At 48.5% G+C, this 15446-nt stretch overlaps 1 protein-coding gene across 1 annotated transcript in view; it reads left to right on the forward strand.

Moving 5' to 3' along the window:
* The window catches only part of LOC149350303 (uncharacterized), a 73857-nt gene extending 58702 nt beyond the window's left edge, over positions 1 to 15155 (forward strand). The window contains exon 14 of the mRNA XM_089575519.1: positions 14545 to 15155. Coding sequence (XP_089431645.1) covers positions 14545 to 14947 — 403 coding nt within the window. The 3' untranslated portion in view covers positions 14948 to 15155. The remainder of the gene's footprint in view (positions 1 to 14544) is intronic.
* The last annotated feature ends 291 nt before the right edge of the window (positions 15156 to 15446 follow it).

Genomic DNA, 15446 nt, shown 5'->3' on the forward strand with positions numbered 1-15446 from the left:
ACTGAGGTTACGTCGCCTTCTTTCCCGATCGCTGCATCGGTGTAGGCGACCGATCCCGGTGGGAGTTTGTCCAATTTGTTAGCGAGGTGCTTAGCTCTGCTTTTCCTCCTCCCCTCGTCGTGTACGGGGTGCATGTTCTTCGGTATGGGAGAGACGCATAGATGCTTTCTGATTTCTCGATCTATGCTTTCCCTGACACTTTCGCCTTCCCCGGGCGCTAGTAGGTTTACCCAGTCGAGGATTTGTCTACCTGCCGTCGTTCCTGCGAGTCGCTCTCTCTGGGATATCCTGACCCCCTCAGCCAGCTCTTTCCACTCATTATGCAACCCCACTTCCTCTAGAATGTCGTTAGAAGTAGTTATGGGGAGCCCTAGAGCGCACTTCGTGCATCTCTTAATTATGGTGTTTATTTCCCGTTCTTCGCTCTTGTTGACATTCAGGAATGGAGTCGCGTAGCAGATTTTGCTCGTGACAAAAGCTTGTACGAGTCTGAGTCTACTAGCTTCCGTGAGGCCACTCCTTCTGTTGGACGTCGTCTTAAAAACTCTGACTACGAGCTCCGCCTGGTCTTTTAATTTCTTAATCAGGCTTTTGTTACTACCCCTGCGGTTGATAATCATACCTAATATTCTAATTTCATCTACTTTCGGGACCTCATTCCAGTTTACTTTAATTTTGATATCTGGAGTTATCTTCCAACTACTCCTGGTCATTACCAGGAGCTCCGATTTTTCTGGCGAACAGCATAGACCTACGTCCTGTGCGTGTTTACTGATTATATCTGCTGCCTCTTGGAGCCTGGATGGGATGTACGAGTCGTTCCCTTCGCAGATCCAGACGGTCACATCGTCCGCGTAAATGCTTATGCGAAATGCTTCGCACTTCGCACTGCTACTTTACACTTTACTCTCCACACGCCAAGCGCAACGGAAATTTCCTTTGAGACGACCAACCAATCCATCACACTTGACAAACAGGAGTCATGGCATCACATGACAGATCATGTTCGCGCAATGCCAAGTGCTGACGTCATTTGATAGGTGATGACGTCACACTACTGACACGGAAATTTCCGCGGCCCACCATCGGCCATGCACAAATTAGTGAAGTTAATTTGTATCACTGCACTAATTACCGACCACGAGATGAGAGGTTTGATACTCAAGACCTGCTTTTAACTCAGTCGAACTAACGTGCCTCGGTGCCATAGACGTGGCGTGTCTGTCTCGCGACTCAATGGTCATTTGTTGGATTTCAGCGCTGTAAACCCAATTTTCTTTTAGGCCTTATTATTTCCTTTCATTAATTACGCTTTCTAATGATGTTTGAGCCATGTTATGGTCTCATAATGACAAGTTATACAATGTTTTAACATAAGTGACGTCGTGTATGATGTCACGCCTCCTACCTTCAGCGGTGAGTTCAAAAGAAGGCGGGAGCCGGGACGTTTAATCCGATTTAAATTAGGGAAATCGGCCACACGGGACAATGATTAAAGGTTTCTAAGAATGATCCGAACGTGTAGGTCGAGTTCCCACGGTAAAGAGACGAGTTCAGATTCCTCTTTAATTAGTGCACCTTTAGGGCAACTTAAGTGCCCCCATGTTTTTCCTCTAGCAGTGTGTGTATGATAGTCAATCGTCTATGAGGGAAGTAATTACTCATCAGCACCAAGCTAAGGGCACTGCCCCTACGGCTACAAAAGAAAGATATACAGTTCTCTCACAAGCTTCGCAGTTCGAGAGAAATTCTTCCTTATCCGGGGCTCGAACCAGGGACCACCGCCTTTCCGGTGCAGTGGCTCTACCAATTAAGCTAACCAGGACGACTAGCATATGGCAACACGAGGCTGAATTGAACAACAATTCGAATCTGGAACGGTGTTAACCTGATGTGTTAGAGGGCTCTCCCAACGTGGAGTAGATTTGTAATAACGGAGTGATTGCTCATGAGCATCCACATTATCTCAGACATACATGCGGCTACAAAGGAAAGCTATATGTGGCTTTCTCAGAAACATCGCATTTGAAAAAAAAGCTCTCACTGGGCCGGGACCACCACCTTTCCGAGGCGATCGATCTACGTTGTGCTAACACCGTTCCCGCTTCGAGTTGTTCATCAGTTTGGCCTCGCCATACCATCTGCTAACCGTACTGGTTAGCTTGGTTGATAGAGACCTCCCTGCTTGCCTCAAGTTTATGAAAACCTGGTCGAGTTTGATATTTAATAGCTTATTCTGCCACAAAGGCTGCATGCTCACCATTTGGCAGGACGCCGCGTGCCGTACGAAAATTTGTGTAACTGCTTGTGCTTTGCCTTTGCAAGAGGGTTACTGCTGAGCCCAGCGCCGCCATTCTTTCATTACGTACCGCAGTGAATGAGGTCTAGGCGCTGCGCTAGGTGCAATATGCAACAAAGAATTTAGACCTTTCCCAAAACTCTCGTCACCCAAAGGAATGGGCAGCACTTTGATTCTCGAGGACCCGACGTATAATGATGACGGTTTTAAAGTGAGCGTGTGATGAAAATTTTGCGAACAATAAGCAAATTCTGCTAACAAATTTTGGTCCGAAATGCGCAATGGAATCAAAAAAGTAATTGTCTGGCATAAAGCTAGAACTGCTTTTTCAAAGCTTTGACTAGCGCTGCGTGAATGACACAAGGAAGGTTAGCTCTGTTTCAAAGGACGCCTGCTGGAGCTTGGAGTAGAGGACGATACGAAATACTCGGCTACACGGTGTTTGAGCAGTGTGTGAAGGAAATTTAAACATTAGGCGACGTAAGGCAAAAGAGTTACGAGCAGAGGTACATTCTTCGTTGTCAAAGTAGTATTGTACGTTAGCAAAGCTGTCTTTGCATTACCAAAGGCAACCTAGCAAAACAGCTTCAACTTTAATCTCGTAAACCATGTCCACTTTAAGCATGTCAAAGAAGGACAGGCAGGTCGAAGAAAGCTATGCAGTGAGAGCACAAGAAAGCGCACTCCTAACAAATGTGAATGGGAGCCTATTTTTCCAGATAATGTCCCTCATAGGTATTTGGGGACTTCCCCATGCTAATTTGACACACTTCGCTCTTATACTCGCCAGCAGCCAAAGGTACCCATACCTTCTCCTTATTTGTCGCATCGGTCTCAACGCTTGCATCTCCCACCGGTCATATTATATGCTACCGACTGAGAATGCTTAGGCCATGATACAAGTATTGTGGTGAGTGGTGTCGAATGTGACACGCATCACACGGGATGTTCGTGTTTATTAAGTTAGCTATAGTTACAAATTTCAGGGACCCGTGGAACAAAACACCGTTAGGAATGTGAGGTCTAAAGGAAGTCGTGCACACCAAGTGTACAACCGCTGTGAAAAGTTTATGGAAGGCTACATTCATGAAATTATTTTCACCGCCGCCTTTCCATACATCCTGAAATAGATATATGTACCTTTACCGTGATTGTGCAAATTTCGCAGTGCATGATTAAATCTTAGGCAATACGTCTTGGATGCTAAGAAATTGAATTTCTTCGACACAGTCGCCTTCCATTTACTTCTGACGGCGGGTTTTCATCCGTTCAGTTTGCGCTTCGAGAAACCTTTTCAATTAGAAGCCTTAGCTTTTGCTGCTCCATAGGAGCGCAGTTACGATAGACAGCTTCGAATGAACTTAATTTAAGGGCTCCTTTCTATCGGGTCTCTTTGGGCAGGACACTAAGCGAAGAGTAGGCATCCGATGATAGAGGTCGCGAATGGCTTCGGAAGTAAGACTGGATTTTTAATGACGCTTTGAGGTTGTAAAATGCGGCCGGCTGCAACTGCGACTGCGGCACGTTGATGCTCTTTGTAACAGAATTGTCGATGGGAGCTGTGTTGAACCGACTGAGTTCGAACGCAGTCCAGTGCGAAAAACGAATACTCTATCTGATAGATTAAAAAGGCTGAAAGGCTATTTAGAAACAACCGTGTGCAAAACTGCAACCAAACGCTTACCAACAGAAGTTACCTTTAGTTTACTACGCAAAAGTGGTGGAAGTCTCCCACAGGCACGCTGAAGACGGCAAAAGAAAAACGTAAATCGTCAGTAACGTAGCTGTTCAGACCATTACTGGACTGTTCTATCGCCTGCAGTGAGACGGACATTGCGGGCACATTCTAACCGATGCGTCATGACAGCGTTCACTGCACAGTTTACATCTTGTGGCATTCCAGAAGTCAGGCTAATAACAAGCGTTCCCGATGCCGATAAGCCTTGCAGCTGCTCCTATATAGATATCAAAAGAAAGAGACGGAAGCAAAATTATTTGTGTGCGTGAAAAATGCGCCCCCCCCCCTCCCCCTTTTTTATCTCTTTGTCCTAAATCTTACCAATAACTCCATTTCTGTGTCGCCGAAAGAATGCGGGCTTATTTTAAAGCGAAAGATTTAAGTGTCCCGTTCTGCAGAACCCGGCGGAGTCAGTTGTGAGCGAAAAATCCGGATTGGTCGAAAAGATGGCTACGTCACACGTGAAGCGGCGGATTTAGAAAGTGATTAAAACATTACAAAATTGGTGATTAGAGTGTCGCCGCAACGTGACTCAAATGTCATTAGGATATATGTAAGTGTATAAAGTAAATGAACTGCGCAGAGAAGAAAATTGTGTTAATTAATCGGGAATCGCGAATCAGGCACGCTGCGCATAGGCCACACAGGCAGAGCCGTGAAACTTGGTTAAAGCGGGGATTCATATGCATGCCGTGTGTTCTTTCGCATAATATGGAAACAGTGTCCCTGTCTGCGTGGACACGAGGAGCCGCTGCCCTGACCCATTAATGCTATCATATCACAACCTTAAGGGCGGAGCTTAAGTGTACCGCATATTTGTACTCGTTGTTTTTTTTTAGAGCAATTTAAACTGCTGCTGCTCTTACCGATCGACGCTGAGAAACCCAGTGGTTCCGTCAGTCGATGAAGAAAAAAATAGAGAGGCGCTCTATCTATCAACGGCTGCTCTCAATTATCAGGATGCTTGGACAGGTAGCCGTGTTTATTCCACAAGCCCATCGGCCTCTTTATCAATCTTATTTCAGCGCGAGTTCTGAATTAAGAGGCCGCAAGTACGCAGTTCGAACGATTGCGGCCCGGCCCGGCACATCGCGCCAGAAGCAGCCTAGATTCGTTGCTGGTGCGAAGAGCACTTGCACCATTAATCATCATCATCGTCTCTACGGAGGATCACCCCAATGGCAGCGAGGCATTATCTGGGACAATAGCTTGCGCTTTCCTGTGCTCCTCTGCGCACTGTTGCGCCTCAATGCAACTCTCCTCGACCCTGAAGGCGAGGCAGGCAGAGCACAAAGTAGCCCGCATGGCGCCAGACGGTCTCGCAGGACAGGCGGGTGGCGCAGCGGGCACTGACGTATCAGCGCGTCCGTAAGCCAGTTGGCGCGCCTAGCTGTACGATGCCCGGGGACTGACGTACGGCGCATTTCGTTCTTGCCAGTGCCGCCCCGCAGAGCCACGCGCCAGAGAAACTACCTCGACCTGAGGTACGGCTCTGCACGCTTGCTCGCTGAGCAGTGTTCAGCGTTATTGCGTAGGGATTGCCTTGCTCTGTCTGACTTGCCTCGCACATCATCTATAGCAGCTGCGTTCTGTAGCAGCTGCATACTGTCTGGTTTTGGGACCACACAGTTCTGACCTGCAGTTCATAATGTATTATTTTGCTTTGCGTCACGCCACAAACAAGCAATAATCCAGCAATAATCCAAAGGGCTGCACAAGACTGCTTCAGCGACCGCTAAACTGGACCTGATTTTTTTTTCAAGAGAATTTATCTAATCATAAAGTGTTAGCTTCGTGAAGGAATCTTGGTTACTGGTTCAGTTGTTGAAAAACGCAGTGGATAATGAGTTTCTTGGGCTCCAAAGCAATACTGCGTGCTATGGGACAAGCCGCAATGTAGGGCTCTTGAGTAAAACGAGCTTTTGGGCATGTTGATGGCTTTCTTGAGACGTAATAGCAGAGCACGAAAACCACAAACAGATAAGGAAGGAACAACTACAGACCCGGACAATCGCTGCACTCACAACTGATTTATTGTACCAAGGCAGGGTGGATATAAAGGCTGCATAGCGAATACGCGCAGAATACAGAAAGAATGACACGTGCCAACGACACATCGAAAGGTACATCTTGTGGCAGAAAAAGAGGTCGAGCTCAGAACTATACAGGCTATACAGGAACTATATAGGAACTATAAATCAGTTGTGAGTGCAGCGATTGTCCGTGTCTGTAGGTGTCTCTTCCTTATGTGTTTGTGGTTTTCGCGCTGCTATTATGTCTCAAGAAGGGTTCTGAGTTAATTTCGATTTCCCGAGGTTTTTTAAGAGGACCTAAATCTCTGTGTACAGGGCATTCCTGCATTTCGCTTCAGTCGGAATACATCAAAAAGCCGAATGCGTGCTTCGAAAAATGCTTCTTGGAAACAACATTCGACGCCTGCGCATGCTGTGAAAAAGAATGAAGGGAAACGTCTAACCGTTCTGTATAAATTACATTTTCCTCGACACACGCATATTACTCACGAAAAACGGAGCTTCCATAAAACGTATGGCAAATACAACGAAATGAATCTAACTGGTGGAGAAAAAGTTGGGCGCGAAAAGTGACGCACTATTTCAAGAAAGCACATCACTGGCTGCAGCTCCATAGTTTTGATTTCACGCCGCCACGCGCATTTCGCTGAAGTGAGAAAAAAAAAAATCAAACTTTGCGGCAATATTCACTCGCGCGATCGGCTCTCGTAGGAATCAGAACGACCGCGGCTGCTAGCCCTCTGTGTTCGAACGAAGAATTTTCAGGATAAAGCGCGCCACTTTCGCGAACAATCCTTTTCGTAGAAGTAGCATGCACAGTCACGGCTTTTCACGTACACTATCTGGGACAGAAATAACTGAACCTCCCCTCCTAGTTCCGAATAACTTGGTCAGTGAAGGGGGGGGGGGGGGGGGGGGTCAGTTATTTTCTTTCCCGCTAATACATGCAGCTTCGCTAGAATGTGTGAAAAGGGGATCGTCTATTTCAGCTAAGCAAGAAACTGTGACGCTGTGCGTCGGACGGTGATAAAGAAAAATCATAGAAAAATTGAACATACTACTTAGTGGCAGTGTAGCAGGCTACGCTATGCAAATTTCAAAGCGTTAACGTCCTCCGCGCTGCCACGGTGACGGAAACAACGCTGTGGTGATCCACAGAATTCCTTCCGCTGTCTCGTTACCATGGCTGCGTTAAAATCGAAAACTCGTCTCAGGAAAGGAAAACCTGCGCTAGGACTGCGGTTCGCTGCCTTTTTTTTTTTTAGAAATTTCTACGCAGTTCTATGCAGCACAGAAATAGTAATGAAACTTGCTTCGCATTGGTTTTAGGTCTAGACGGCCCGTGCCATGCTGTGCCCATTGTGGAAAGCTTCCAGAGTTCCATACGCGCTGGCGCTTCGATCAGGAAGTGCTCCGTTTAAAGAGCGGGGGAGATGAAACTGCTGTATGGAGCTCACATTTGTTAGTAGCGCACAAAAGTTCACAGTAGGCCGTAACCTGGAAACGAGGCAGAGTGATTACCAGGCCATTCATCGACTACGACAGCGGTTATCAAGGGACTGCGCTGCTAACATTAATGGCTACGCACTCCAGCTCTGGTCCTGAGAGTTACGCTACTTCAGGTAGCATGCAGCACCCAGCTTCTCGACGAGTTTGAAAACACTCTCAATCGAAAGGTTTAAAGGCATGAGTCCTCAAACACCTGCATGCGGTGATCCATTTACGCAAATGCAGCTGTGGATTTGATCATCTGTGGATCATATTGTTACACTGGGATGTCGGTTAGCCATATGTCCCTTTTTTGTGCGAAAACAACTTTGCTTCGTTTGTTTGGTGTTACGAACGCTCACGGAGAGCGCTGCTAAGGAGTATCACTGTGTATACCATGAATTCCGCGACGCAAGTTATCGAAATATAACCACCTGTTCCTCTCAAATCATTCAGCTAAAGAATTGGTTGATTGGGGCTTAACGTCCCGAAGCGACTCAGGCTATGAGGGACGCCGTAGTGGAGGGCTCCGGAAATTTCTACCACCTGGGGTTCCTTAACGTGCACTGACATCGCACAGTACACGGGCCCCTAGAATTTCGCCTCCATCGAAATTCAGCCGCCGCGGCCGGGATCGGACCCGCGTCTTTCGGGCCAGCAGCCGAGCGCCGTAACCACTGAGCCACCGCGGCGGGGATTCAGCTAAAGAATGATTAAGCATGTGACACTATTGCTCAACGGCGCTCGTGGAAAGCATAGTGTTTGATTAGCAGTGGCTGCATTTCATCAAGCTGGAGAATATTATTTACGTTTTGCGCGCTCTCCATGTTGCCATCAGCGTCCCGAATACAAATATTCAGTTGACGCGGAATGATAAAACGGCCACACGCAGACACATGCTGACCTGCTGCGTAGGCTCAATGTCTTTGGTGCTCAGCTGCTGCACCCAAGTGCGCGGGATCGAATCCCGAGTGCAGTGGGTGCATTTCAGTGGAGCCGGACTGCAGAAACGCCCGCGTGCTGTGCGATGTTTGTGCCACATGTTGTTAAATTTAATTCAGAGCCCTCCATTATAAGGACTACATCATAGCTCAGAATGGAGCAATGATTCTTGTTATAAATTCTGAAGGTTGACCTGTGGCAACAGAAAAAAAAAATATATTTGTTTATATTTTTTCTGTTAGCCTTCCGCGTGTGCAGGAAAATCGAATCAGACGCGAACCGCTGAACGCGTGCACACCCCTATGCTGTACGAAAAAGGCTAGGTTTTACAATGCTTTCCGTGTGGCTTTGTAGGATAAAATTCATTTCGCCTTCAACTACCTCGCGCTGTCAAGTTATGCTTTTGTTTTAAGGGGCCACTGTATTGCAGTCATTGGTGACACTTTCTGTTCATGCATTTTTTTCTCGCTCCTACCTTATATTATCTAGGAGTATGCGTGCCTGCCTTGTAGTGTTTTCTTTATAAATATGCTCGAAATCTTTTCGGTTTACATATTATACTGTCTTGATATGCACTCTCGGTATTGCCGGGACGGTCTCGTTTTATACCTAAGTATAGACTAAGCAGCGCTGTCGTGCATTACAAGGGCGGCTGACTCCTGCAGCATTTTCGATAAGCGCAGAATTTTGGCCCTTGCTTTTTCTGCAACTGTCAAGGTAAATGTTTTGAGAGCTTATTGCGCTCGGCCGAGTGCTTCATCAAACAATGCCCGCCATGTTTCCGCCCCATCTCGGGTGTTCTACTTCATTTTCTGTGATAGACGCTTACCATTAAAGTCGGAGATTGTTGTCACATCGCGTACGAAATTGCCTACTAACGTCACAGCTGCCGCACTTCTGTTAGTGATCAGTGAATTAGCTCACAGTAGAGTCCGAACGAGTATTGGCAAGTTTTAGCAACACGTGCACTGGCGCTTTGTTCGCTGCAAAGGTACGGTTTTTCACTGATGGCGCCATATAAGAGTCTCGGAGGCCTCCTCCGGATGGTTTCTACTGGCTCCGCCAGATGGCAAAGCTCGACCGCCAGATATTCTCTTGGAACCTCCGCGCGCTGAATGAACGGCTCTTGCTGCTGACTCCTGCCTACCCTCGGTCGTTATTTTTCTTTTAGATGGGTTACTATCAGGGATGCGGTCTGCACCAGGTACAGCGCTAAGAGGGGCTGCAGCTTCAGCGCGGGAAAGGGAGAGCCTGGCAAGAAACGCGTCATCAGGATAGAGGAGGTGGTTCGTAGACGGGGAGGGTGACGCGCCGTGCCACCGCACCGGATGCCATCGGTTACGACTCATAAATGAAAAAGAGCAATCTGAAGGGCTAGTTGGTACCGCATTGTGAAAACACAGTTCAACGCTCCAGGTCAAAGAGTGACAAAACATGTACGAGGCATTCACGCCGCTGACTGCCAAATGAATCTTATTTTAGAGCATGAGCATTTATTTAGTCGAAAAAAAAGAACTAAAAAAATTCACAGGGACACCTAGCTACCTTTAGAGCGCTGTATCATGGGGGCTGTCATCTTTGATTACGTGATCGCGCCGCCTTTAACGCCTCCTGACTGCTCGGCGCGCGCCTCGTCGCGACGGTTGCTGCGTTTGATGGTTCGGTTCCGACAGGCAGTGTTTCGGCTGATACGGTTGTAAAGGAGTGGGAAGACGACATTATGGTTTGTCCAAAGCTTCGAAGGACATTTGAGTACCCTAATTTGATCAATTGAGACGTGAAACGTGATCGGGATTCATGTCGCGGACAGCCGCTGAGCTCTCTGCCTCTTCGTGCCAACGGATGGATCGCCTGAGTGCGTGACCTTGCATCCGGTGAAGGCTTTGGTTAATGTTTTTTATTGTTATTACTTATTACCTAAAACGGCAAGGTTTAATGCCTCTACGGTAGCGCAGGTCGTTGTCGTATTGTGTATATGCATGCATGCAACACCGCTCTAAACGCTCACATGCACATCGTACGCATTTGTTTAAAAACTGTGAACGGTGCTTAGGAAACCGAAAATATTTTCTGCTGGTTTATTAAGCACAGAAAGGCGACAAACGGATAGACACACAATTGTTAACTAATCATCTAAGCAGTACCATGCAACAAGCAGCCTTCATAAGCTGGCGTACAATCGTTTCGGAGGATTTCGCGACATAATTGTTATTACGCGCGCATGGCAACGCGTTCATACTACACGAAGTTAACAATTATGTCAGCCTCACATGTAAAATTGGGGTACGCTACCCAATGAAAATGATCGAGGTAGGGTTGGTAATCTGCTTCACTCTGAGCCGGGGTCACTTTTAGTGACTGTGTCGCATGGACCGCGAGGAAGTGACAACCATCCATCCAGCACAGCAGCCGTAATGCAAATGTTTAATTCCTGTTATGGTCCGCGAAAACTGTGCTACTTGGAGCGAAGTTTAACGGTAGCACTACGACGGCGTGAAATACACGCGGACTGACGGTAAGCGCTGTCCGCTCCCACGGCTGTGCACTGCACAATACACAGTAGCGGTATGTAGGAGCGTAAGTCGTCTTCTTTTATTTCCGTTCCTAATTCGGCCTCGGGCGCTCCTTTTACGAATGGCTGCATGCCTTAACTTACGAGCAATGGGGTCTCAGCACACTGCACAGCAAATTAAAGCACGAAGTGACGGTTTCGATGTCGGAAGAGCTTGTTCATGCGGTCAAGTTTTGCACTTACCCTCGCAGATTTTCCAAGATCGAAACCTTTCTTTCTATATTGCCTATCTAGCGCTGGCGAATGTGTTTGTTGCGTTCGCCTGTTCGGAATGGATGCATGGCGAACGGGCGCGAATAGGGGCCCTTGTGCAGTTTGTTTCCGTGAAGTTCACAAACGATCGCATCCCGCACATTTAAGCTCTCTGTCGCAATTCTTGCAATCCACAACACAGCACGTATTTTCTCTGCCTTTTCACATCTTCGTAGGAAGAACACATTCGGTAGCTACCCGCGATATTTCCGCTGCTGCGTCGAGGCGCACACGCCGGCGACTTACGAGGCCCGTAATGGCGCCGTGTTGTGAGCACACCTGTGGTGCCATGTGGTCTTAAACGGAAGAATTGCGCGCTGTAAACGGTCCATAGCATTAGCTGTCGATGCATTTACCAGATGTGGTGTCCTTGCCGGTCTGGTGGCGTCACTTTCCTCCAGCCAATGGGAATTATCTGATCTGGTGACGACATTTGCCTCAGCCAATAGACAAATTTAATGACCGAAGGCGCATCTTTCTTCCGATTAGGCTTTTCTTCTTACCGCATTAAAACTGCGTGTGCTGCGAAGTAAAATTCAGGTGGCAGTGAGCGCTCGTGTGTGTGTGTGTGTGTGTGTGTGTGTGTGTGTGTGTGTGTGTGTGTGTGTGTGTGTGTGTGTGTGTGTGTGTGTGTGTGTGTGTGTGTGTGTGTGTGTGTGTGTGTGTGTGTGTGTGTGTGTGTGTGTGTGTGTGTGTGTGTGTGTGTGTGTGTGTGTGTGTGTGTGTGTGTGTGTGTGTGTGTGTGTGTGTGTGTGTGTGTGTGTGTGTGTGTGTGTGTGTGTGTGTGTGTGTGTGTGTGTGTGTGTGTGTGTGTGTGTGTGTGTGTGTGTGTGTGTGTGTGTGTGTGTGTGTGTGTGTGTGTGTGTGTGTGTGTGTGTGTGTGTGTGTGTGTGTGTGTGTGTGTGTGTGTGTGTGTGTGTGTGTGTGTGTGTGTGTGTGTGTGTGTGTGTGTGTGTGTGTGTGTGTGTGTGTGTGTGTGTGTGTGTGTGTGTGTGTGTGTGTGTGTGTGTGTGTGTGTGTGTGTGTGTGTGTGTGTGTGTGTGTGTGTGTGTGTGTGTGTGTGTGTGTGTGTGTGTGTGTGTGTGTGTGTGTGTGTGTGTGTGTGTGTGTGTGTGTGTGTGTGTGTGTGTGTGTGTGTGTGTGTGTGTGTGTGTGTGTGTGTGTGTGTGTGTGTGTGTGTGTGTGTGTGTGTGTGTGTGTGTGTGTGTGTGTGTGTGTGTGTGTGTGTGTGTGTGTGTGTGTGTGTGTGTGTGTGTGTGTGTGTGTGTGTGTGTGTGTGTGTGTGTGTGTGTGTGTGTGTGTGTGTGTGTGTGTGTGTGTGTGTGTGTGTGTGTGTGTGTGTGTGTGTGTGTGTGTGTGTGTGTGTGTGTGTGTGTGTGTGTGTGTGTGTGTGTGTGTGTGTGTGTGTGTGTGTGTGTGTGTGTGTGTGTGTGTGTGTGTGTGTGTGTGTCGTGCCTCTTTGTGCCACTCTTGGTCCTTGTGCCTTGCGGTGTGTTTTCGCAATCAAGAACGAAGTGGCCCATGCCCCTCAAATGAGGCCCGGCCCTCCAGCCAATGGCACCGACCGATTATCATGACGTCATAGTTAATCATCTAGCGCCTGCTAAGATGAGATCTCAGGAGGCTGGCAGGCGCAAGGGAATTAACCACGGATTAACAGAATCAACCACGACGCCATGACGCCATTGGCTGAAGGGCCTCCTTTGAGGGGGATTAGCCGCTTCATTCTTGAGTAACTTCAGCCTTGTCCTGCGTACTAAGTGTCATTGTGAAGGCACATTTGTGTGAAAGGCTTCTTCGCAGCTATAGGCATTGAGGTAAGGAGCACACGTAGCTGCTGTAATCTGTAGTTAGTCGGCAGGCACCGCCCACTCCTGTATATTTGCTTTTATTTTTTTCAGGCAAGTCCTCTCACGATTTATGTAGAGCGCCAAGAGCTATGGTCAGGAAATGCTCCACGATAACCTTCTAAGCAGAGGCAGAGAGCAAGACACGAAGAACTTAAGCTCTTGCATCGTGCCCGTGGCACGATTATAGCGCCAAACCCTTTTCCTTTTGTAACGAGCACTTCCCGCGGCACTTACTGCAGCTTTCCTCGTTAGCTATCACGCGTTTTTCCCTCGCCACAGCTACCTCGCCCTTGTGTCCCAGCGTCCTTAGCAGAACTGGCAGAGTGACACTGCCGACGAATTTATCTGCACTGACATTATGGCTTTGCAACGTTAGAAGTTACGTAGCATAACTCGTGACCAGAAGAGACGGCAGCGGCAGGGTGTGGAGTAGAGTTTACAGGGATTAGCGCGACGCTATAAGGGCAGCGAAGTACGCGAAGGACAAACTATCGGGAACTGCTGTGCGCTTTAGCGACTACAAAACGTTGGTTACTAAAGGCACGCATGTAAGAAATTTTGCTGCACTGACTTTGATATTTCATCAAACTGCAGTAGGAATCGTGCTACAGGTATGGGAGCAAATCCTCACATAAACATACTGCTCCCTTCACGATTATTTACTCGACACCATCGCGTAGATCATATCGTGTACAACATACACTATAACGTAATTGCCTCATAGTTCTTTGCTTTTCAGTGCAGCGGAGTGTAACTGCTGCTTTGACCACGTACTGGTCTCCCCCGGTCTCGTGAAGGGGGCTATGTGCCTGTTGAGACTGCTGTGCGATCTTGGTCGAATTAATCTAGAGTGCTGAATAATGGAATGGCAGATACTGAGCGCATAGGCCACTTAGTGAACCTAGCTTCGATCCAGGCGGGGCAAGCACCACAGCGATGGGCTGTTGCTGTGCTCGGGGAAAATAAAAAATCGTAATCGGACGGAACAAGGCGTTATCAGTTGCAATGCGCTTACACCGTGAGCACACAGAGAGCTGCTACATTTACGTGTTTTGGCCTATAGCGAGTTTGCTGAACATCCCGTTGGTTACAGAAGTTTCCTTGGCAGCGAAGGGAAAGCTACAGGCGCATAAGTGCATCACCTTCCAGACCTGTCTTGTTGGCGTGTGGGAGTTGCGCAGTAGCGGAAGTCGTCGCATCGCGCTGGTAGCTTTCCATATACTGCCAATGAAAGCTTTCTCCGGGAGCAGAAAGGCTGTGTTCAGTGTGGTTTCGCTTCCGAAGCTACGCTGTTCACAGCCGCTGCAAAATTTTCTCACCGTGGATCAGTGCGTCATGAGTGGAGGTGTCAGTCATTTCAGCCTCCGCAGGCGAGCTTACCCGGCGAGCACGGGTGCATCGACTAGGTGCGAGTTGAGCCGGTGTGCTGCGTGGCTCTCGCACCAGTCGGGCGACACGAAAGCGCGGCGCGCTAACGGCCTGGCGACGTACTCGCAGAGGCATCATCCGCCGGCGCTTCGTCTCGGCAGCTCAAGTGACGGCGGCGCCTCCGGTGTCCAAGCGGCAGGTCTGACTCAACGCTTTGAGGCTCGGATTTCACCCGGCCAACCAACGCGACTGGGCGGCCAGCCGGGAGTTCCAAATTGTGCCTTGCGGCCGGTGGGTCCGCCGAATTCGTGTCGCCTGCAGCCGCGCTTCCCTGCGGTGGGCGACGCCGACAGTGCTGCTCGAGACAAGGACTTCTTTACCAATAAAAGGACCCACGTACTGTGATACGGCGACCATTTGCAAAATTCAGTGCCGCAGTGTGCAACGCGCGGCCACCATTTCATGTTCGCTCCGCTTCCGGAGTGCGCATCAGCAACAGAGGAAGAGTGCCGCAGCCTTCGGAAGTGTTGGCCTCCAGGAGTTGTTGCGCGCGGTGACCAGTCCTTTTCAAGAATCAAAGGCCCTTAATAAATTTCGCTCGCTGACTCTTCTACGTGCTTTTTTGTTGGCGGAGTGGCATAGTCCACGACGGGAAAGGGGGAAAGCCCGTTAATGGGGCTCGTTTGAAACCACGAAGTGCCCGAACGAACTGTTTTTCATGATTGGAAAAACAGCGCAGGGATGAGATGCGAGTACTGAACAGTGCCTGTGTTGTGTGGTTCTCTTTCGCCCCGTCGTTGTACTGTGTCAATATCGCACCAATATGCCCATCTCGGAGCTGTCACGGTAACCCGCTCGTATTCTGATTTCCGTTAAGAACGGGATAAGCTGCCCTTTCCTGGCC

This window comes from Amblyomma mixtum, chromosome 3 (assembly GCF_055824585.1).
Source record: "Amblyomma mixtum isolate Tamu chromosome 3, ASM5582458v1, whole genome shotgun sequence".
In the NCBI taxonomy this organism is placed as follows: domain Eukaryota; kingdom Metazoa; phylum Arthropoda; class Arachnida; order Ixodida; family Ixodidae; genus Amblyomma; species Amblyomma mixtum.